At 51.8% G+C, this 24225-nt stretch overlaps 1 protein-coding gene across 1 annotated transcript; it reads left to right on the top strand.

The window, feature by feature from the left end:
* Nucleotides 1–7601: 7601 nt before the first annotated feature.
* LOC142065682 (olfactory receptor 1E16-like) lies at nt 7602–10485 on the top strand. The gene is made up of 2 exons (XM_075112090.1): nt 7602–7622; nt 9487–10485. The coding sequence occupies exons 1-2, from the start codon at nt 7602–7604 to the stop codon at nt 10483–10485; spliced, it is 1020 nt and encodes a 339-aa protein (XP_074968191.1).
* The last annotated feature ends 13740 nt before the right edge of the window (nt 10486–24225 follow it).

The following is a 24225-nucleotide window of genomic DNA, read 5'->3' as shown; positions in this document are numbered from 1 at the left end:
AGCGAGGAGCTTCACCACCCATCTCTGCACACCCCTTTGCTTGTTGTGGTGGTTTCACTTGCAGTTCCTTGGCCGGGTGTTGTGGGAACATGCTGGTGAGATGGGCTGGTGGGGACCGGGTGGGTGCAGCATCAGTCCAGACACCCAACTGGCTGCTGGAGAGAGCAGAGGGGTGTTGGGCCAAAGGAGGTGCTGGACCAGGCTTTTGTGTGTGAGGAGCAATTTGGAGGCTCACAGTTGATGGCTGCAGTGCTTTCTGGTGATGAAGACTGTCTTCTCTATTAATCCTCTTCATGCTGTTCCAGATCTTAAATTTTTTACAAGTCTCCTTGCTCTCCCATCTGTGCCTCTCATCCTTCTCCCTCCCTCCCCACCCTGCTTAGGCCATGTCCCTGCTGGAGTTGGCTGTCCAGACCCGGTCATCCACCCAGCTGAGGTGTGGGTACAGCTTAGATTTACAGGGTGTCTTGTCCTGTTCCCCCATCTTGTCCTAATGTCTCCTCATGTTGCAGCTGCCACCTTTGTCACCTGCTGCATGTGGACATGGTGTTTTACAAGACGTCTGTTGGCACAGTGAGCTTCCTCTGTGATCTTCCACCCTTTTATTCTCTCCCAGCCACTCATTTATCCAAGAAAGGATATTTCTCCCTAGCCTACGGCAGCTTGTCCCCTGCAAGCTTTCATGAAGACCCTTTTCAGATGACCAGGGGATGTTCAGCACCAATACCTTGTTGATTCCTCCAGAAACTGTATTTCTGAGGTGTGATTTTCCTGTGCAAAAGTTGGATTCAGTCTCCCCTGTGACATAATTTGTCCATACATCAACCAGGTCTGCCATTTATTACAGCTTTTGTAAGTATCTGCTCACACTGTATAGTAAATCTATTTGTCTGCAGTCTCTTTACCTCTAACCACCTCTTTAAAAGCCAGCATGTTTTCTTCTTCTTGTCTTCTGGTGAAAACTAGGAGAAGCAAAGGTGAGTCCAAACAGCAGATAACATGCTGCAGTGAAAAGTTTGAGTTTCATACCTGATTTACTTTGACTGGAAATGTCTTCTCCTCTGTCTTACTACTCGCGTACTTCTGTATTGGTAGGATAGATCCTTTCACATGTTAGCAAAGATCTAGCCTGGGGATCCACCAAACTCCTCAGCCAAGGCAGATATGGAGTTTCTTCACTTTTCTACCAGCTTATTTTCTTTGAATACTCTGAATTTGACTGGCTACCGGCCAAATATTTTCTAGTGTTAAATTATCCCAGGGCCTTTGAAGAAAGGAATAGATATAGGTGCAGATGTCATTCCTCAGAGTAGAGAGTCAAGGGGACAAATTTGTCATCTTTGTTGTCTTATGTTGTTGCCAGTTAACTTAGCAGGGGTCATTTTACTGCCTTCATGTGGATGCAGCTTCAGCAAATTTGAGAACATTCATCTTCTGATCCGCTTCTTTAAATTGATTTAATCACACCGACTTCCCTTTGGGCTTTCCCTTTATAACATGGTTTAGTGTTTGTATTTGCTACTATCAGCTTAAGTGCTCAGAGTGAAGCTAAGCTGGTCTTTCCAGACAATCTCTGTGCCATATGTAGTATTTAATCCTCTTGCCTTTCCACTTTTTTCCCCTTTTAAAAATAAAATGCAACTGTATCAGATTGTCTCTGATTCTAAGCATAGTACTGGCTGTCACAAGAATGGTGTTTTGATTTCAGCCCATGAGCCAGGTCCTGCTTGCTGCTTAAGGACCTGTGAGCTCTTGGCCATTCCAGAAACTGGAGCCCATGGGTGCCCATCCATGCCAGGAGCAACCATGCATTAGAGCCTCCTGGATGTCCTGGCTGTTGCATGTGACAGGTGCCAGCACCACCATCACCACAGCAGGAGCCACTCCAATGACATACAGTCACCAGGTCTTGTCCATCTGTCTTGGATGGTGTAGAGTGAGACCATGGGGTTCCCCAAGTGCCACTGGATGTGGGACCTGGTGGGTGTCAGCCCAGCTGAGCCTTTCCCCACCGTCCAACCTCAGGGCCAGCCCGCACTGGGCTCTGGGTGATGGGCATCACAGGCATAAAGGATATGAACTCTCATAGGTTGGGAGTGAGTCACCTCTAAATTGCCAGTTACTGCATGTAGACACCTCTGTGCTTGTCTGAGCTCCACAGAGGAATAAACCCTGGTTTACTCCCTGGTTTGGGAAGGGGCAAATACAGTGCCTGTCCCCAGGTATTGCAGTGGCACAACAAGCCCCCTAGAGCCTTTTCAGAAATAAAGACTGCAGAAGTTCAGAAATCTTTAATGACACAACTGAGACCCATTAAAAGTGAGGGAAAAAATTCAGTGCTGCTGGGGCAGCCAGGTGTGCTTTCAGGCCACAGCTTCACGAGGCACCGGCACCCAAAATGCAACTAGCTTCACACATTCCTGCTTCCTCCAAGTGTTGACAGCTGTTGAAAGTGTGTGGCTATTTTCAACTTGGATCACCTCAGGAGGTGATTTTATACTCTGGCTCAATAACTGGCTGACCCAGCACAGCTGATGGGAAGTGTTTGGTGGCCTGAAGGTGGGAAGCAATGTGGTTGGGAACTTCTGAAGCTGCCAGGGTCAGCATCTCCTGAAATGCGTGAAGATGCATCAGTCCCAGCAATGCCCAATATCAGGGACAATGTCCAAACTTTGGGGACAGCAGAGCTTCAGGGACAGGTTGTTATGCTGGAGCTGCCATTCAGAAAGGCCACAGCAGTCCCCAGAATGGGGTAGCACAGAGCTCCTGACAGTCAGCCAAAGCAGATGCAAGGTCCTGCCACTGGCCTGGTCTAACCCTGTGCAGCTGGGCAAACTGGGCCTGCAAGGAGATGGCAGCATTGCAGGAAAAGCCCTGCATGTCCAGTGGGCAATAAGCTGAATATCAGTCAGAAGAGTGCCTTTGCAGCAAAGGCGGCCAGATGCATCCTGGTGTGGGTTAGCGAAGGGCAGCCATCGGCTTGAGGGAGGACTTGTGAGACCACACTGGGAGAGATGGGTTCAGTTTAGGGCTTCCCAGTACAAGAAAGGTCCTGACAAACCACAGACAAACCACAGTGGACCCAGTGGGGGATACGAAGCTGGTCAGAGCCTGGAACACAGCACATATGAGAGGAGACAGAGAGGCAGGCTGGTCCAGCCTTCAGAAGAGAAGGTGAAGGAGATATCTGGCTGTGGTCTTCGGCTGCCTTAGGAGAGGATCTGGAGAAGATGCAGCCAGACTCATCCTGGAGTGCTCAGTGGTAGGATGAAGGACAACATGCATGAGCTGCAACACAGCAAATTCCAGTAGGACAAAAGGAGAAAGTTCTTCATCGTGAAGGTGGTCCTGCACCATAGCACATCCAGAAATGTGGCTGAGTACTTCCCCATCCTTGGAGGTATCCACACTGAAGTGGACAAGTCCCTGAGCAGCCTGATCTAACTTTAGAGCTGGTGCTGCTCTGAGCAGGGGCAGGACCAGAGAACCCTGGTGTGCCTTCCAACCAAAATCCTCCTGTGGTTCTCCAGGCCATTGAGCTATGCAAACAAGACTGATAACAAGGAACCCACCAGAACATGGCCAGCTGAGCATCAAACACTCATAGAAATTATTTATTCATTATTGACCACCCGTAAATCAATTATAATTGTGGCCAATACCAGGGAAGATGCCCACTGCTAACACGTATTCTCGTGTGCTCTCAGCCCTCCCTCCTCTGCCCCTGTGGCCATACCCTGCGCTGCTGCCTGTTGCCAGCTGCCTGCTGCTGCCAGACCTCTGTGGGCAGAGCAGCTAAAGGCCGAGGCTGCTATGGTGAAATAGAAGGAGGGAGATTTTAAGCTCCAAAATTCACCTGTGTGTGCTGAAAGTGGGAAGAGGGGTTGAGCTGGAGGGACAGGGAAAAGTGCCACATCAGGGACAGGTGGTCCTGTTTCTGGCCAGTGTCTCCATCACTTTCCCCTCCCAAAAGATGCGGATGCTTTTAGGCCCCCACCCTGACCTTTGCAGATTGGTGCATCTGGTGGTAATCTTCATTTCCAGATTCCCAAATTTCACAGAGGTGGAAGGTCTCTGAGTAGCAGTTCAGGGAAGCAACACACCTTACACTTGCTAGAGTCCCTTAAGTCACTCTTAAATCTAGATGAGCTTGTCTAGAAGAAACCAAAGTTTTCCAGCAAAGCCAGGAAGTACATTCTCTGTTGCAAAAGTGAGGAAAACAAGCTAGAAAAGGAAAGCATGAAAGCTGAAGAGCCAGACTTTCACATATTCCTGGACTCAGGCTTTTGCTTAAGGCTGACTCTGAGCCACTTTGGCTGCAGAGCCTGCTGTGCTACTCCAGCTCCCCCACCGGACCACCCCTCTGGGTGTCTCTAGCTGCTAAGAAGTTCAAAGACAAGTTCAGACCTGCCCCCCAGTCCTGGCCTCTGGAGATTTAGTGCCATCTTTGTGGGAATGCTGCTGGAGGACCCCTCAGGGGGCTGTCCACAGTCAGGCATAGAATCATAGAATGATAGAATGACAGAATCATTAAGGTTGGGAAAAAACTCTAAGATCGTCAAGTCCAACCGTCAACCCAACACCACCATGTCTCCTAAACCATGTCCCATCTACCAAGTGCCACATCTACATGGTTTTTGAACATCTCCAGGAATGGTGACTCCACCACCTCTCTGGGCACTCTGTTCCAATGTCTGACCACTCTTTCAGTGAGGAAATTTTTCCTAATATCTAATCTAAACCTCCCTTGATGCAGCTTGAGGCCATTTCTTCTTGTCCTATCACTAGTAACTTGTGCATTGAGCACAGGACACAGCACACTGTTTTCCCTCATGGTGTGCTTCCCTGCTCCCTCAGCATCCCAAAGCACTGTGCCCGAGGGGCTGTGCGGAGCAATTATGGACTCTGCTGTAACAGGGGATCTTTTCCCAGGTGCCTCCCAGGTATATTGAAATCACCCTGGTGTCCCAAACCGCTGGTGCTGCCAGACACATCTGGTGTGAAGAGAGAAAGCATCTTCTCAAGGTAAGCTGTGCAGGCACTGGGTCACTGATTTCCCTGACATCTATGTGGGGTGAGTGCTTGAGGGCAGAACAGCTATAGGACAGAGGAGGGAAGGAGCCAGCCCTATGCTGAAGTCCTGTGAGGCCAGTTCTGCCCTGCCCTGCTCTGTGCCCTTCTTCCACGACCAGCAGACATGGGCGTCCTTGCTGTCCTTCTCATGGCCTGGCAGCCAGATGAGTACCTGGGTGCCTGGTACATGTCTCAAAGTTCACAGCACTGCAGCTCACTTGCTCGCAGCATGGCAGGAGCCCTGCCCCTACTGCAAACACGGCGCTGCCCGGCTGCAGATGTGTCCCTTGTTCACCTGTGCCACAGCCTGTTTCCCGTCAGTGTTCCCAGTCCACCACGGATGCGGCTCTACAAACCCAGTGAGACCATGGTGTTGGCCTGTGCTTCACGCAGAGTAGTGCCTATCAGCTCCCAAGTCTACCTCGAGCTCACTTGTCCCATATTAGATTTGATTGCAAATCAAATGCAATTTAGTTAGCAGAAAGGCAAACAGACACTTCCAACGACTGGCTGATCATCCAGCTAATGACTATGAGATTGGCAGATGTAATTGCAAACCCCTACAGTTATCAGAAAATGAAATGAAGATGCCACTTGCATCCTGGTTGCACAATGCCTTTGACACTTCCTCCCTCCCTGATTCATGGGCTAGAGGGCACTGCTGGGACACACACACGGTCTGCGGTGCCTCATCCCTCCTGTGTCCTCCACCTCCCCATAAGGCAACTGGTGCCAGAGAAGACAAGCTGGTTTTCTGGTAGCCCAGACTCTGGTGGTGTGCTCTGGGGACACCAGATCCTTGGTATGGCCCCATTTCTGGGTAGGCCATTGGGCATAGGGAGGGAGCTGGGTGTGGGTGCCCGCCCCAAGGGGTCTTGTGCCGTGTCTGTCTGTGTGCCATCTTCCAGGTGAACCAGGCATGTAGTTTTCCACCTCTGCTTCATTAAAGCAATGCAAAGGCTCTGTGGACATCTACTTATACTTAAAACAGGTTTATTTTAGGTAAAGAGAAAGTTTTCAGTGGTGACAAAGAGATATAGGAACCAAAATCCCTCCTGCCTTTGCCCCATGATGTGAGCGCTTTGGGCCCAAAACCTCCTGAGAAGGCACCATGTGAGACCTTGGGTCTTTGTCCAAACCCTGGTACATTAGATCAAGAAGACAATTCCTGGGTCAAAGTCATTTTTGAAATTGGGTTTAAGCTGCCAGCTCTTGCAGGCTTGCCTGTGCCAGGGTTACCCACAGCAGCATGCTCTAGTGAAGGGTTCTGCTCCCCGATGATGCAACCGTCTCCCTGCTTGGCTTTGCTTCTCCAGGCTGACCATGTCATACTGTGTCCTCTCCAATGGACTCTCCCCTCTCCAGGCATCCTGGCAGCCTGGCTTATCTTCCTCATCCTAGAAAGGGCTCCCTGTTGTACACCACCTGACAAGGTGTCCCTAACATACCACAGCATCAGCATTTCCCACATGGGCTGGAAACCTTTCCGCTGTCCCCATGGCCAGTTTGGCATCCTGTGCCACACTCATGACTGCCCTGCACTGACCAGACCACTGGGTCTCCAGCCAAGGAAGACTGCTCTGTAGTCCCAGAGCTCCTGTGCCTACCTAGTTTTCCTTCTTTTTCTTTCCCCTAAAGCCTTGCAAATGCCTGGTGCCAGATTCCTCTTCTCCCAATGGACATAGCCCCATCACAAAGACACTTTGTACCCTTGCTGCAGGAGACAGAGCATTCATTCTTCCTGAATTCAGGTGCAGGCACGCTCCCCGCCTGCAGCCGTGATGACATGCAGCAAACCTCTGAAGACTATCCTCCCTCCTTGATGTTGTCCCTGTGCCCTCATGTTGTCACTGGCCACTCTCCCTTTGCCATAAATTGTCATTGTCCTCCTGGAAAACAGGGAGTGGGTGATGTCTGACTTCCAGGGCACTGAACTGAGAAGCTCTGCAGGGCTGCCTGTCCTTCAACTACGTGGCTGAAGGGCATATATTAATCTCATAACACTACAAGCAATTTTCACAGTCCCCCTGCACTCCTTCATCTTTCAGTGCAGTCTGTGCTTACTGCTTTTCAGGCTCTTTTCTTTCCTTGCAGACTTTCCACTCTTTCCAAATACCCTCCTCAGTGTATATACATTGTTCATTTGCTAGGGGAGAAGCCCTGCTCCATGAGCCTCTCCCTTGTGATTGAGAAGGAGTTTTTAGCTGGGTTTTGTACCTTTGCTTTCATGAAATCCCAGCTCTTTTCTATTTGCATGCTTGACTTCCCAAATCTGCCCAGCTGCAGTAACCAGCTCTCCTTACTTGCCCTGATTTGTGCTCGTTCACAGCCACAGACACCAATCTGCTCCTATTGATCTTCCCATTTACGCAAAATGGCATTGACTCATGCCTACTCTAGCTGAAGTTATTTCCTCAGACAGCTCTTCTAAAAACAGCCTGTTTTTCAGGAGCAGATACAAAAAAAAACCCATCAGCTCACTTCATGCTGTGACCTGGTGAAGAGATGTGTGTGATATCATATCTGGAATGACCATTACAGACAAGGCTGTGATTTATAACATCACCACCCCTCCAATGAGTTACTCTTCCTGGAAGAATTTCTCTCCTGGGGCTGTATCCTTGCCCCAGTCTGCCTGAGGGATCTGTGACAGGCTCCCAGCATCAGCCAAGCAGACCTTCCTTCCCTCCTTCCCAAGGCAATTTAGATCCAGGAAGATCTTTCGATGGTGCCTTTCAATGTCTTGTGCTGTGCTACCCTTCCTCCTCTCCTCCTGTGTTCTCCATTGCCTCTGCTCTGATCACACCAGCTATTCTTCTGATCTCTGGGAACATCTGCTGCCATGAGCAGCTCCATGTAGTAATTTGAGTCCTCCACACCAGCTTTGCCTGAGGCCACAATCATTTATATTATTTCCTATGGACCATCTGCTCTTCCTAAGCCAGAGACACCAGCCTTTTGCTGCCCATATTGCCCTCCCAGCTGCTCTTATCCCTACAGGTGCTTCCCTTCCCTCTGTGGTTATGCCCTGGTTCACCAGCTCCCGCTCTTCCAGCATGAAGAGTACTTGCCTTTCCTTCAACCTCCATTCCCTTCATGGTTCAAAGTGTGACATCAGATCCCCGAAGGCTTCTCCCACCCTGCTGGTGTGCCTCCTTGTATTAAGAGGAGTATATCTGTGGAGGATCCCAGCTGCTCAAGCACCCCAGCCCTTCCTGTGACACCCAGCCTTGGGCTGACTGCTCCTCCCTCCATCTCTGCTCACGCATGCACCCCAACTGCTGGGTGCCAGGGCAAATCCACAGCCCATCCCTCAATCTCTGCGTTGTGGAGCACATCCCCAGCATGGTGGGGTTGTCCTTGTTCCCTCTTGGAGGGAGTTTGCAATGTCATTTGAGGGTGCTCAAGTCTTCTCAGCCTGGCACCCACCTCCTCTTTGCTCCTGGCAGATGCTCCACTTCTCTCTGGAAGGACCTGGTGACAGCTCTGTTAGTACCAACAGCTTCTTGCAGGCTTGCATGAATCTCTGATCATCTCCTTACTACTCTTCCTATGGATTCAGTAGTTTTAGGTTCACACTCAAAGTCTTCTGTATCTCATCTTCGTTATTCCTGAGCTCCAGTTTCTCGTTAGATTCAGAGTCTTTCCCTTTTCCTGCAGCCTAGTGTCTCTGCTTTCCCTTGCCACCCTCAAGCCTGTTTGAACTGCACAGTCATCTTCAGATGCCTTTTTGGTCCTCCTATGATCTCTCAGGCTCTCAGAGGTCCCTCCCTTGCATTACTTACTAGGTGTGAACATGAGGCTAACATCCACAGTGCAGTATTTGCTAGCAGACACCTTCTTTGTCCGTATTTTATAAAAATTTCTCTTTTTTTTTTTGAGATCTGCTCCCACGATCTGTGATGGAGAGGGGAAGCAGGAGATCTCTATATCTTCACTAATGATGTAAACACAATTTGCTCCCATGAAGGGTATCAACTGTTCAGGCAGGGTCCAACCTGTCACATTTTGTGGGATCTTTAGACCAATCTCCAGTTGCAGCCCGGGAAACCTGGAGGGGCAAGAGGAGCTGCTCTCATCCACTCTCATTTAACAGTCCCTGGGACCCCTAATGACTGCAGTGGTGAGGTCCCAGCTCTCTCTGGTGTCCTTCAAGTGACACAGAGTTGGGGGTCGCCTTGAGGATCGAAAACCCATGGACTGTGACTCGCCACCTGCCCCCACAGGTGTATCCCCCCTGCCAAGACCCTGGAGCGAAGTGTGAGGAGTGCCAGGGCAGTGGCGTGGCTTCAGCCCACTGCACAGCAGAGTGGAGGGCTGGTGATGTCCACGGCAGGGGTGAGCACTCACCTCCTTTCTACCTCTCCTTATCTCCTCCTGCTCTCCCTGTAGATGAGCCCCAAATCCCTGCAGTGGGGGAACCTCAGCAGCCCCACTGTGTTCCTTCTTTTGGGATTTTCAAGTGCCTACAGAGCACAGGTGACGCTCTGCCTATGCTTCTTGCTCATTTACCTGGTGACGGTGCTGGGGAACCTGCTCATCGTGACCCTTATCTGGCTGGATGCTCACCTGCACTCTCCCATGTATTTCCTCCTGGGCCACCTCGCCTTCCTGGACATCTGCTACTCCTCTGTCACTCTCCCTAAGATCCTTCGAGACTCCTTCTCACCGCAGAAGACCATCTCCTTTGTGGGCTGCATCACACAGATCTACTTTTTCCTTTGCTTTGGGGGCTCCGAGTGCATACTCCTGGCTGCCATGGCCTACGATCGGTACCTGGCCATCTGCCACCCCCTCCACTACCCGGCATTCATGAGCAAGAAGATGTGCCACTGCTTAGTGGCCATTGCGTGGCTGAGCGGCTCCTTCTCATCCCTGGTCCAGGCCTTCCTCACAGCCCGCTTGCCCTTCTGCAGGTCCAACATGATTGACCACTTGTTCTGCGAGATGCCCTTCTTGCTGAAGGCATCCTGCAGCCCTAATGCTCCCCTCAACAAGGCCACCTTGTATGCTTTGGCTGGGACTGTTGCAATGGGCTCTTTCCTCCTTACTCTCATGTCGTACGTTCATATCATTGGGGCTGTCCTCCAGAAGGGAGCAGGAACACAGAGGGCCTTTGCTACCTGCACCTCCCACCTGACCGTGGTGTCCCTGTTCTTTGGCACTGGGGCCATTGCATACCTGGTGCCTCACTCCAGCAGCTCCAAGGAGATGGATGAGGTCCTCACCCTGCTGTATGCCGTTGTGACCCCCATGCTCAACCCCATCATCTACAGCTTGAGAAACAGTGAGGTCAAAGGAGCCATCAGGAAAGCCCTGCACAGGGGGGTGTTACAGATGTCCACCAAGGGTGCAGGCATCACCGCTGAGCAACCCCGACCCTCCCCACAGCAGGGATACGACTCTCAGTGACCCAGCACACATGAAGGAGTCTGGGGCTCCTAGTTGGGCAGTGCCATGTGGTGCTGGGGACACACAGCCAGCAGCTCCTTGCTCTGCCTCACCAATGCATCCAACGCTCAGACCCATTATTGCCCACTGGGGACCTGCGAGCTGGGTACCTAATTCACAGAATTGTCTCCCTTTGTGTCTGAAACTCACAGTGCTGGCTTCAGAAAGCCCAACTCATGCAGGTATGACCCCAGGCCAGTGAGCTGTGTCTCATCCCATCCCAGGGGCCAGGTACTGTCCTCCCAGTGTGGAGTACTACAGAGGTCTTCACTCTCTTGGACCAATGGCAGAAAGATGGCACACCACGTCCTTTGGAGACCTGAATAGACTAGGAGGGGATTTTTAAAATTGCTAACTGCTTGGCCATGGGAGTTCTCCCAATAAGCAATTCTGGGAACTTTTTTCCTAAGAAATAGATATTGCCCAGGTAGAGAAGCTGTACTTGCTGCCACACACTGCTTTTGATGTGACGGTGCCCACGGTAACCGTTATTTTTTTAATCATTTATCTACACCAGAGCTTTGTCAGGCTTTCTGGAAGGGCTTTTATTCCTAAGCAGAGCCCTTTCTGAGGTGAAACACTCAGTAATGCTCAGCAGTAATGCACAGCTGTTTGTATCTCCTGTTAAGTGGTGGATAATCTTGCCTGGGCTGGACTTGCAGACGCTGCAGAGCCAGATGTCTTTCCCTTAATGCAATAAAATATGCATAAGGAGGAAAACCATTGTCAAGGGATTGATCTTTGTAGTTTCAGGAGTCAAAGTTAATCCCGGGAAGAGAGACCTGCTTCCACATGCAAAATGGTGGTGATAAGGCAGGAGCATGGGTGGGAGCGAAGATTAACCTGGTTCATGATGTGCCTTCAGGAAAGGTTCAGGGGCTCTCAGCAGCACATGGAGTTGGGAAGGTGCTACCTGGTGGTCATAAATAAAGGGACATGAAAGGATTCTGTGACCACTGCTCAGTGTATGCACGAAGATACTCCTACAGGCACAGTGAAACACATCCTCCCTGGACCTTGGCCGAATGCTGGGTTGGGATTTCTTTACAAGTAAGACTCTGACTTAGCAGAAATTATGGGAACTGGTTTCCTGTGATTGGAAACACCCACGTCCCTGATGAAGCCAAGGATTTCCCAGTAGGAACCCAACGTGCCTTATCCTGCTTGAGTGAGGATGCCATACGGCCTCCCAGAGCACATGGACAAGGCAGGGCCAGTGGGGGAACCCAGTTTTTAGGATATCTACAAAATCAGCGTCTCCTTTGGAAATAAAATAGGAAATTTCACATCTCTTTCCACCCACAGTGGCCAGGGCACGTGAGCCAGAGCTGTCTGCCACCCCTCTGCTCTCCCCACAGGGAAACCTGTCATTTCATTTCTGCTCCTGCCACATGTAGCTACTTTCATATTTGGCAGGGTATGCACCTCTGGAGGTGACAGGCAGGGAAAGAGGATGGAGAACCCCTGTGGCAGGGAAGGGTCAGGCACCACAAGTCCTGAGTGTGCTCAGTGCTCTGTCTTCATGACCTTGTGTCACTGATGGGCCAGACCACACCATGATACGGGCCAATGGAGCTTGCTATAAAGACCAGCAGCATCACTAGGGATAAAAGAAATATATATCCTTCATATCAGGCTTATCTGTCAGGGAGATCCCTGCTTTCTCTAGAGCAGAGGTCTCCAAAGCAGGGCGCATGCGTCCCGGGGGTACAAAAGACAATCCATTGGGGTGCAGGAAGAAGTATTTTTGGTACCATTAATAAATAAAGTAAAATAAAATAATATTTTAAAAATAGTATTCATCTAATCTTTATCTTGTCCTTTTAAAAGTGTCTATTACTGTGTATGTTTTATGATGTACCTGTGTATAATTTGTGAATAAATATACATATATTGGGTGTGGTTGCTCAAAAGTTTTTCATTAGTAAGGGTGCATAATTAAAAAGGTTTGGGGAGTACTGCTTTACACCACCACATCCAAGCAAAAAAGAGTCTGGGGAAGTGAAACTTTATATCCAGCAAAGGAAGATGTGGGGATGAAATAAGGACCAATTATGCAGATGGGACATATGCAGCCCCTGGGACCAGGTGGGATGCACCCCAGGGTGCCAAGGAGCTCGTTTGGGGCTCTCCATCACTCTGGAGCCTCTTGCTTTGACCCCACAGAAACCATCGGTGGGGCTGAAGGTGGCAGAGAATTTTTGCCCCCTTCTCCCTGCTGTCTCACAGAGGATCTGAGGGAATCACTCTGGCTCAGACCTCAGTAGGAACATACTGTTCAGCTGCAGGCAGGGAGAAACCCAGCTAATGATGTTATCTTGACACTGGCCATCACACAGACAGGGGATGAGGGAAGGCTTTCATAGAATCATAGAATCATAGAATTGTTAAGGTTGGAAAAGACCCCCAAGATCATCGAGTCCAACCTCCAACCCACCACTGCCAAGTCCACCACTAAACCATATCCTCAAGCACCACGTCTACCCTTCTTTTAAATACCTCCAGGGATGGAGACTCAACCACCTCCCAGGGCAGCCTGTGCCAGGGCCTGACAACCCTTTCGGTGAAGTTTTTTCTAATGATCAACCTAAACTTCCCCTGGCGCAGCTTGAGGCTGTTTCCTCTCGTCCTATCGCTTGTTACTAGGGAGAAGAGACCGACTCCCACCTCACTACAACCTCCTTTCAGGTAGATGTAGAGAGCGAGAAGGGCTCCCCTCAGCCTCCCCTTCTCCAGGCTAAACCCCCCCAGCTCCCCCAGCCGCCCCCCAGCACACTTGTGCTCCAGACCCTGCCCCAGCCCCGCTGCCCTTCTCTGGACACGCTCCAGCCCCTCAAGGGCCTTCTTGTCCCGAAGGGCCCAAACCTGAGCCCAGCATTCAAGGTGGGGCCTCCCCAGGGCCGAGCACAGGGGCCCCATCCCTGCCCGGCTCCTGCTGGCCACACCAGGGCTGACACAAGCCCGGGGGCTGGTGGCCTCCTTGGCCACCTGGGCACTGCTGGCTCATGCCCAGCCGGCTGTCAGCCAGCACCCCCAGGGCCTTTTCCTCCAAGCATCTCTCCAGCCCCTCTTCCCCAAGCCTGGAGCATTGCCTGGGGTTCTTGTGACCCAAGTGCAGGACCCGGCACCTGGCCTTGTTGAATCTCATACTGTTGGCTCCAGCCCAACGATCCAGCCTGTCCAGGTCCCTCTGTAGGGCCATCCTGCCCTCCAGCAGAATGATGCTTCCACCCAGCTTGGTGTCATCTGCAGACTTGCTGAGGGTGCACTCAACCCCCTCATCCAGATCATCAATGAAGATATTGAACAGGACCGGCCCCAACACTGAGCCCTGGGGAACACCACTCGTGACTGGCCGCCAACTGGGTTTTACTCCATTCACCACCACTCTCTGGGCTTGGCCGTCCAGCCAGCTTTTAACCCAGTGCAGAGTGCACTAGTCCAAGCCGTGAGCAGCCAGCTTCTCCAGGAGAGTGCTGTGGGAGACAGTGTCAAAGGCCTTACTAAAGTCCAAGCAGACAACGTCCACAGCCTTCCCTCATCCACTAAGCGGGTGACCTTACAGGAGACCAGGTTAGTGAGGCAGGACCTCTCTTTCATAAACCCATGCTGGCTGAGCCTGATCCCCTCATTGTCTCACATGTGCCACATAACAGCATTCAAGATGATCTGCTCCATGACCTTTCCCAGCACCAAGGTCAGGCTGACAGGCCTGTAGTTCCCCAGGTCCTCCTTCCGACCCTTCTTGTAGAGGGGCGTCACATTTGCTAGTTTCCAGTCATCTGGGTCCTCCCCAGTTGACCAGGACTGCTGATAAATGGTGGAGAGTGTCTTGGCAAGCTCCTCTGCCAGCTTCCTCAGCATCCTCGGGTGGATCCCATCCGGCCCCATGGACTTGTGAACATCCAGGTGAAGGAGCAGGTCGGTGACTGCCACCTCTTCAACAACCAGGACTTCATTCTGTGGACCATCTCCATCTCCCAGCACAGGGGCCTGACACCCCTGAGGATGACCAGTCTGACTATTAAAGACTGAGGCAAAGAAAGCATTAGGTACCTCAGCCTTCTCATCTTTCCTGGCGAGGTTACCTTCCATATCCAACAAAGGAGGGAGGTTCTCCCTGGCCCTTCTTTGGTCACTGATATATTTATAAAAATATTTTTTGTTATCTTTAATGGTGGTGGCCAGTTTAAGTCCCAGCTGGGCCTTTGCCTTTCTAATCTTTTCCCTGCTTAACCTCACAACATCCTTGTAGTCCTCCTGAGTCACCTGCTCCTTCTTCCAAAGGCAGTAAGCTCTCCTTTTTTTCTTGAGTTCCAGCCAAAGCTCCCTATTCAGCCAAGCCGGCCTTCTCCCCCACCTGCTCAACTTACAGCCCATGGGGACAGCCTGCTCCCACGCCTTTGAGACTTCCTTCTTTAGTAACATCCAGCCTTCCTGAAGGGAAGTCCTGAAGGGACTCCTTTGCCCTTCAGGACTGCCTCCCAAGGGACTCTGTTAACCAGACTCCTTAACAATGTTAACAATGTTAACCAGACTCCTTAACAAAGTCTGCCCTTCTAAAGTTCAGGGTCGTGGTTTTGCTGACCCCCTTCCTTACTTTTCCAAGAATTGAGAACTCTATCATGTCATGGTCACTGAGCCCAAGACAGCCTCCGACCACCACATCACCCACCTGGCCTTCTCTGTTCATAAAGACCAGGTCCAGCAGGGCACCTCCCCTGGTTGGCTCGCTTACCAGCTGCATCAGGAGTTATCTCCCACACTCTCCACGATCCTCTGAGACTGCTTTCTCTCTGCTGTGTTGTATTTCCAGCAGGTATCTGGTAAGTTGAAGTCTCCCACAAGAACAAGGGCTAGAGATTGTAAGACTTCAGCCAACTGCTTGTAGAGTACTTCATCTGTCTCCTCATCCTGGTTGGGTGGTCTATAACAGACTCCCACCAGGATATCTGCCTTACTAGCCTTCCTCTGATCCTTACCCATAAGCACTCAACCTTATCATTACCGTCATTGAGTCCTAGACAGTCAAAACACTCTCTAACATACAAGGCTACCGCTCCACCTCTCCTTCCTTGCCTGTCCCTTCTGAAGAGCTTGTAGCCATCCACTGCAGTGCTCCAGTTGTGCAAGTCATCCCACCATGTTTCCGTGATGGCGACCACATCATAGTTTCCCTGGCGCGCAATGGCTTCCAGCTCCTCCTATTTATTGCCCATGGTGCGTGCATTGCTGTAAATGCACTTCAGTTGATCTATTGATCTCTTCTCCAACACAGGCATGCCACCCCTAGGCTCATTCCTAGCAAGCCTGGTTTTATCCCCTTCCCCCTTTGCATCTCAACGAGGCCTGCTAACTCCTGAGCCAGCACCCTTTCCCCCTCTGCGACAGGTGAACCCCATCTGTCTCCAGCAGGCCTGGGGCCATGTAAACTGCCCCATGATCAATAAAACCAAAATTCCACCACTGGCACCAGCCTCTGAGCCACGTGTTAATGAGATGGGACTTCCTGTTCCTTTCCGTATGCCTCCCAGCTACCGATGGGATGGAGGAAAACACTACCTGCGCTCCTGATCCTTCAAGTAATCACCCCAATTCTCTAAAGTCCCTTTTGATTGTCTTTGCACCTCTCAGCTAACTCATCACTGCCGACCTGAACAACCACTAGCAGATAATAATCGGATGCTTTTACCAGCCTAGGGAGCTTTCTGGTAATGTCTCTTACCCTTGCCCCAGGGAGGCAGCAGACTTCCCTGTGGGATGGGTCTGGTCAGCGTATCGGGCCCTCTGTTCCCCTCAGAAGGGAGTCGCTTACGACAATTACCCTTCTTTTTTTCTTACCAGTGGCCATTTGTCATGGTTTAGCCGGCAGCTCAGCCCCACACAGCCGCTTGCTCACTCCCCCACTGGTAGATGGGGGAGAGAATCAGAAGGGTAATGCTCGTGGGTTGGGATAAGAACAGTTTAATAATTAAAATTTAAAAAACCAACAAAAATGCAGTGGAAAGGAGAACAATGAGAGGCGCGAAACCCGGGGCTGGGGGGGAGTGAACCGCCAAAACAAACCGCACGTGAGGCAGCCGCTCACTGCCCGCCGACCCGACACCGCACCTCCCCAAGCCGCAACTGCCCCCCCTTAATATACTGGTCATGGCGTCACATGGTATGGGATGAACATGCCACTGGCCAGTCGGGGTCATTCCCTTAGTTCCACTGAGTTCACCCAGTCCATGACTCTGGGCTCCATCTGCTGTATCAGTCTTTGAGGGTGGGAGAGGTGGTGTGTGTGGCGTTGGGTTGCTGCATACCGAGTCAGTCATCATTCCGTCACTGCTGCACTTCACTTGTTTCACAGTTTATCTTCCATGGGTTGGGAGGCTCGTACTCTGATATCATTGATACAACACATAGGTGACACACAATATTATATAGCAGTTTGCATTGTGCCATTCAGTTCATTGCCTGTTTTCGCCCAAAATCAAACCCCCTTGAGGCACACATTGGATTTCTCCATCCTCCCGCATCACCCACCAAGTGCACCCAGGTCCTCGAGCAAAAGCAATCCCACGAATGGCTTTGCCTTTGCCTGAGGCAGGGAGGACCCAGACTGTGTTGCCCAGCGTACTTTCTGCGTGCACTACAGGGACTCTGTCCCCCTCCACAGTATGTAGGATTTCTGACTGGGCAGGGCCAGCTCACCTGGCAGATCCCCTCGTGTTGACTAACCACGTGGCTTTTGCTAAATGTGTATCCCAGAGCTTGAATGTTCCACCCCCCATTGCTCTTAGCATAGTTTTTAACAGTCCATTGTACCGTTCAATTTTTCCAGAGGCTGGTGCATGAAAGGGCATTGACCCCTTCTCAGCCAAAACCAGCACACCGTTGTAATGCGTGGGGCTGACTGGTTCCCTCTAGTCAACCCCTTGGGTGGATCACTGTATCTTCATCCTCCTGGCCCTCAGGTTCCAGAGCCTCATAACTATTGTGTAAGGGCACCTGGCGGGGCGAAGTCAGCCAGGAGAGGATTCCCCTACTGCGCTGAGCAGGGATCTGCATCCATTGACCCTGAGATCTGTGCTCTGAGCTGCCTGCGCAGCTTGTCTTTCTCACAGTTGTGCTGAAGATGAAGGTCATTTTTGTGCTCCTGAAGTTGATACTTCTGTCAATGCTTCAGGCCCAGGAAAAATCCCTCCGAAAGAATATTTTGATGGAGAGAAGGTAGTGCTGCTGGAGGGAGTTTTCCCATGGTGGAGGATGGGGAAGATGCCTTGCTTGGACATGGTCTCCCCGAGGGAGCAGAGATCAAACAAAACCCACCTGCCTGTTTTTGCAAGGACCCCAGTTCCTGCTGGAAATCAAAGCCCCTCAGGTTTCCTAGCATTCAACAACATGACGTGTGGGTGCTAGAATGCCTTAGTGGGGCAGCCAGTGGGCTGGTCAGGGTCACAGAGTACCTGGGTTTGGCCAAGCGGATCTTGCATTGCGTTAGCTCTTTACGGCTTACCGCTGTTGTACCTGGCGGAGGAGATGCCTGTCCACCCCATCAACAGCCTGGGCAGAGGAGGGAGTGGTGGGTTCCTTCTCTACCCCTGAATCTCTCATTGCTTTCTGTATTAATCAGTGCAGAGCAATTCTCTCTATCTTGCTGGGAAGTGGTGTACCATCACCATAGCTTCCCACTCCAGCTCGATCAAAAACCTCAAGAAAAACAGGAAGATGTCTGTGAGCACCAGATTTCACAGTGATGGTGAAATGATCATCAAACGTTTAATTCCTGGGTAAGTGTGAGTGCAAATCTACTCATTCACTATGGTATCACCCAGCTCTCCTCTCCTTCTTGCTCTTCACCTCAGTTGGTTCTTGAGTTCTTTGTAAGACGTAGAAAGAACTACATGGGTCCCGGGGCATTGTTACTTCCCATCCTGGTGACACATGTGTGCTGATTGTGTGCACAGAGCACAGTTGTCAGGAGCTGGTCTCTCGCCTCCAACCTGGAATGAAGATCTACCAGCTGTAGAAAAATACGGTGGACTTGGGAGCACCTGCCATGTGGCTGGAGACTTCAGGAGGTGAGACCAGAGGGACTGCTGTGCCAGAGCTCTGTGCCCAGGCAGGAGATGTCCAGCTGCTGCTCCTGCTTCCAGTTCGGACTTGAGGTACAGCCTAGTTTGGCAAAACTGGAGCAAGGGGCTATGCCAGGAAGGCCTCCAGCCCATGAGGGAGGTTGTTCCTTCAGGTTCCAGGCTGAGTCAGAGAATTACTTCATCACCGGGTATTTGTAAAGCACCTTCGAGTGGGCAGTGTCAGGGACTAGAGAAGCATCACTAAATCACAGAAATTACGCAGAAACATCTTTGTATTTAAACTGTCCTTACCAGTGCAGGATTGTCTTCAGTCCTCATTCTGGGAGCATATCTGAGAAGAGAGGCCAAAATCAACCAAGCTTCTTCTCAGCAGAGGTGTCTGATGTGGCTTCACATGCTTTAAAGACCTGATCTGAAAATTAGATTCTTCTTTTGTCTAGCACTGGCTAGAGGATCCTACCTCTGCATTCATCCCAATTAATTTGGTGACAACCCTGTTTCTCCTAGAAAGGTGTCCAGCCTTGGTTAGAGGATGGTGAGAGATGGACATCTTAACATTCCCCTGACGTTGTTAATTATGCCTTGTCTCTAATTGGAATTGTCTGAGCTCAAGCCTCAGATGCAGCTTCACACCTCCCCAGAAGCTGCTTAGGCTGGAACAACAAAATGACTTCTCGAGCTGCTTTTTGAGGAAGCCCACTGGGAATGCTTTGCATACCATCAGCTGGAGTCCAGTGGTCTTTATTTGCTCTCCAGAACTGCAGAATGTGAGCAGAGGATGATGGTCCTAAAAAAACCTGATTAATCTGATCTATACACAAACTCCCATAAGTACCAGGGAGCATGAGGGAGGAGATGGGACCTGACCCAGCAACAGAACTTAAGCCCCCACCAGAACCATGGCACCAGAACCATGTGAGCTATTCCCCACTGTGTAGGTGGGAGTTTCATGTACTACCACAAAATGTATCATGGGGAGCTAGGGATTTCCATGCCATGCTCCCTGGGCTCCCCATACCAAACCCTTCAGATAACAGTGCTGCCCCGTTAACGTCTCCACCTGGGCATAGGGAGGCCTGTCCAAGAGCCCAGCCCTACGCCCCCTCCCAACTCTCCGGCTCTCTCTGTGGAGCATGCTGGAGTTGGGATTTGGGGGTGATGCCACCTGGGGCAGAAAGGTCCCTTTGCTGTGAGGCACAACGGGGCGACACCAGTCATCAGTGCGGGTCACTACTGGGTTTATTCAGGGAGAGGTTGTCCAGAAGCATCCTCAGAGAGACCCCCAGCCTCCAGCATGTGAGGCAGTGCTGGGGGACCCCTACCTCTCTCTTAGTGCAATTGAGTCCCAGCAAGTCCCCTGTGGAGGGGTAAGATCATAAAGCTTGTAGATTTGGGCTGTTAATAGCGTGCTTTGTTCCCAAGATTAAATAAACGGCATTCTTTAGGCTCTTCGGGGTTTAGGAGCCCTAATGATGGTTGGAGAAAAGAAGTGATGTTTCTCACAGGAATGGTAAGAACCTATGGCTTTTAGAGGGCTGTAGCCCCAGGTGGTCCCAGATCCATGGGATCACCCTGAGAAGGAGACATCCCAGCCAGGGCTGGAAGTGACCATGTCCCACAGCTGGGGGAGAGGCACGGATGGTCCTGGGAACAAGGCTGGCATGCAAGGAGGTCCCACACTATGCCAAGGTGAAGGCGGTGGGGATGGGTGGGATGCCACCATCTGGAGGCCAGTGGGTAGGCAGAGAGAGGGACTTCAGGGACTTAGTTGGGTGCACAGGAGGTGCAGGGTGTACAGTGGGAGATGAAGAGGGGTAAGGGGTGTGCAAGGGGTGCCATGGAGGGGTGCTGTGTATGTGGGGTGTAGAGGAAGGGTGTAGGGGATGTTGTGTGCAGGGCAGGGGTGCTGGGTGTGGGGGTTGTAAAGGAGAGGTGCAGAGTGTGTAGGGTAGAGGGATTCAGACGTAGAGGTTGCAGAGCAGGGGTACAGGCTAAGGCTCAGGCAGGCCGGACATGTGTGAGAAGATGTGCACAGCTGCTCCAGGAGCTGCTGGAGCCCCAGGAGCTCTGGGAACTGGGAGGCTCAGCCTGCATCCTGGCAGGAGGTAATGCCCTGAGCTCATCCCCTCCACAAATGACAAGTAAAATGTCCCACCACTTTCTCCTGCAGGGAAAGATCTCACCAGCAGTGGCCTGGTCAATACAGACTATGCCAGCTACACCATCCTCCTCCGCAACTGGCAATACCAGGGGCTGACAATCTCAGTGCTGTTTCTGTACAGTAAGTGTCAGAGGAAATATAAAAAGGAGCAGTAAAGCCCAGGGAGATGAGGGGTGTTGGGGGCTGACCCTCCAGCAAGCCCTTGCTAGTGAGACGGGAGCTGCTGGACAGTTTCTCATAGAATCATAGGATCATTAAGGTTGGAAAAGACCTCTAGGATCATCAAGTTCAACCGTCACCCCAACACCACCGTGCCTCCTAAACCATGTCCCCAAGTGCCACGTCTACACGGTTTTTGAACACCCCCAGGGATGGTGACTCCACCACCTCTCTGGGCAGCCTGTGCCAGTGCCTGACCACTCTTTCAGTGAAGAAATTTTTCCTAATATCCAATCTAAACTTTCTCTGCTGTAGCTTGAGGCCATTTCCTCTTGTTCTATCACCAGTGACTTGGGAGAAGAGACCAACACACCCTTCACTACAACCTCCTTTCAGGTAGTTGTAGAGAGTGATATGGTCTCCCCTCAGACTCCTCTTCTCCGGAATAAACAACCCCAGTTCCCTCAGCCTCTCTTCATAAGACCTGCTCTCCAGACCCGTCACCAGCTTTGTTGTCCTCTGCTTTGGGGGTGCTGGCAGGCTGAGTGTTCTGGCAGGGCTTCATGGGACTCCCAAAGTGCTCCTGGTGCTCCTCCCTTGGGAGGAGGAGGAGATCTGGGGACATTCAGCCAGGCTGCAGCCACATCTCTGTCCCTGCAAGTAGGGACACTGAAGTGAAACCACAGGTGTTGGAGAAATTCAGAGACATCATGAGCCAGATGGGACTTCCCAAGGAGGAGATGACTGTGCTGCCCAAAGCCAATAAGAGCGACTGGCAGCCCCCATCCCCAGGTCCTCCGTGCTCAGCTTTTTCATGGAGCGCAGAGGTGGTGAGAGGTAGAGGGTGGTTTTGGCACCTTCCTGTGGCTGCTGCACTGAGAACCACAGGGAGCATGGCTCAACAGCCGGGCTGGAGGTTCCCTGGGATGCACTGAGCTGGGGCAGGCTCAGCCCTTGCAGGCAGTGCATGGGGTGTGAGGCAGAAACACTGCTACCAATGGGCTCCATGGGGGATTTTAGCTGGCCCATCCATCTGGGTGGGCACTGAGCAGCTCTCTCCAGTGCCCCCTTACTTATTGGTCTCCTCTCTGGTGCAGGAGGTGAGCCTCATGCCTCGTTGTGTTTGCAGAGGAGTGCCCTGCCTTCGGAGTAGGTGAGCCAGAACTCTGTTTCTCCCATCCTGGGGCTGGGACAAGCCCCCAGCATCTTCCCACCATCCCAGTTGGAGCCTTGGGCACAGGGACTCCTGGTACAACTTCCCAAAAGCAGCCCAAAAGTGACCCCCAGCCTGAAGCGTCATTCTGGGGAGAGGTTGAGCACCAGATAAAGTCTAGAAAAGCCACTTTTTTCTTTTTTTATTTTCTTCAAAGTAAATTGTAAGATCTGAAACTCAGCATTAGCAACAGATGTGGCCTCAGCCTGCATTTTGGGAGACTGGGAACCAGCAGTCATCTGCAACAGGCCAGACCCTTGGAGCTGGGTCTGGGCTTGTGGCAAGCAGCAAGCTCCCTCCAGAGAGGGGGAATGCTATCAGGGCATCCCAGGATAACTCAGGCTGGAAGGGACCTTTCGGAGGTCTGTAGTCCAACCCCTTGCCACAGCAAGGCCCAGGTTACTCAGGCTTTCATCCAGCAGAGTCTTGTAAACCACAAGGGTGGAAATGGCATGGTTTCAGCAGGTCCTTCTCTGCCTTCCCCAGGAGAGCAGGTCGCACCTCACCACCAGCCCCACTCACCCCCGATGGGTCAGTGCTGCAGGATCCAGCTCAGCTCCCCGCTCTGCAGCCCCCACTCAGCTGGTGGGCAAAGAGGTTGGTCTCTCTGTCACTTGTGACAGGGACAACACAGAGGAGCTCAGCTTTTTCAGAGCGTATTGAAATCACTGAGTTTATTCGGGTTTCCTATCAGCATAAATGGGATGTCTGTCCCAGTAACCCTTTGGTTTGGCCCAGTATCTGCCCCAGCAACCCTCTAACTCCACCTTCCTGCAGGTCAAAAAGCATCAGATTAAAGATGTGGTTACTGGCCCAGGCATGGGCACTTGCCTCAGTTCTCCCAGTACGCTTGCTGGTCCCAAAGGTGCATGTTAAAATTGAGAAGCAGTTAATGAGTACAGAGCTCCAGCAAATTCAAGAGCAAAGGAAATGCAGAGTCTTTCCTCTGGAAGCAAAATCCTGGATTTGCCTGTACAGCTGGCAGGAGCAAAAGGACAAGGAAATCAATGAAGAAAGAAAACTGTAAGAGATATCTATTCTGCTGGAGGCAGATGACAAGGCTGCAACGAACATTGTCCCCATGGCAAGCCCCACACCGTGCTGTCACCTACCTCTGCCTACACCTTCCTGCCCAGCCTTGGTGACAGTGAAAGCATGGGCAGGTAGCAGCCCCTGCCAAACCCCAGCCCAGTGTCCCCAGCATGCCACATGCCCAGCTGCTCACAAATCTTGGAAAGCCACAGAGCAGGCTGACAGCCTGCCAGGGCACTGCTGACGCTCTAACAGGGCTCCTGCCATGAGCACCGTTGGCTGGGGCCGAGCCCAGCCACGTGGTGAGGCACCGGCCGTAGGAATCCTTCCACTGAGAATTAGGGATAGAAATGGCACCACACGTTGGCCAGCAGGATCCCGAGCAGTGGGTCCCATGGAGCATCACATCCTCTTGTCCATGCCAAGGTCTCAGGTCTGTGCCCAGAGCATTGGGCTTGAGATCAGATACCTGGATTTTGCAAAGCTGCCTGTCTCAGCACCTGTGGGGGAAACCCTCATGCAACCCTGAGCATCTCTGCAGCACACAGGGGCACCGCGGACAATAACCTGGGACCCCTGCCAGATGCGGCAGTTGGCATGACTGGGGTGTCCTGGGGCATTCCCAGGACAGCTGGGTGTGGCGGCATGTCTCCACCAAGCACCCACTGTCCTGCAGCCAGCTGGGACATCTGTGCTTTGAGGAGGACCCAAGGGTTGGAAAACAAACCCTACAGACATGAGCCTAACCCAGGGTATGTGAAGAGGGTTCGGAAGGGAGCTCACCTGGCCGGGCCCGGGGGATGTAGCTGTGACTGGGAAGGGAGGGGGTGCTTTGGCTGCGCGTGGCTCTGTCCAAGGCCGGTGGCTGCAGCTGAGGTCTGGCAAACACATCGCTCACAGTCCAGTGCAGGCAGGGACCTGACACCTCCTGCCATCAGCCTGAGCATCGCCCCAGCAGCAACCTGACCCCCATGCAGGATTTCCCAGCCCCTTGTCCCCAGATCATGCCACTCCTGGCAGACTAGAGCAGCAACCGGGTCCCAACATCCACC

Source organism: Phalacrocorax aristotelis, chromosome 17 (assembly GCF_949628215.1).
Source record: "Phalacrocorax aristotelis chromosome 17, bGulAri2.1, whole genome shotgun sequence".
Taxonomy (NCBI): Eukaryota; Metazoa; Chordata; class Aves; order Suliformes; family Phalacrocoracidae; genus Phalacrocorax; species Phalacrocorax aristotelis.
The sequence above is the reverse complement of the archived record's forward strand: the minus strand, read 5'-3'. Positions and strand labels throughout refer to the sequence as shown.

Excerpts from the sequence above, each read along its gene's own strand:
- LOC142065682 (XM_075112090.1), top strand. The coding sequence starts at position 7,602 with ATGACCATTACAGACAAGGCT. Across the intron at positions 7,623-9,486 it reads TGACCATTACAGACAAGGCT|TGGGGGAACCTCAGCAGCCC; the intron begins GTGATTTATAAC and ends AAATCCCTGCAG.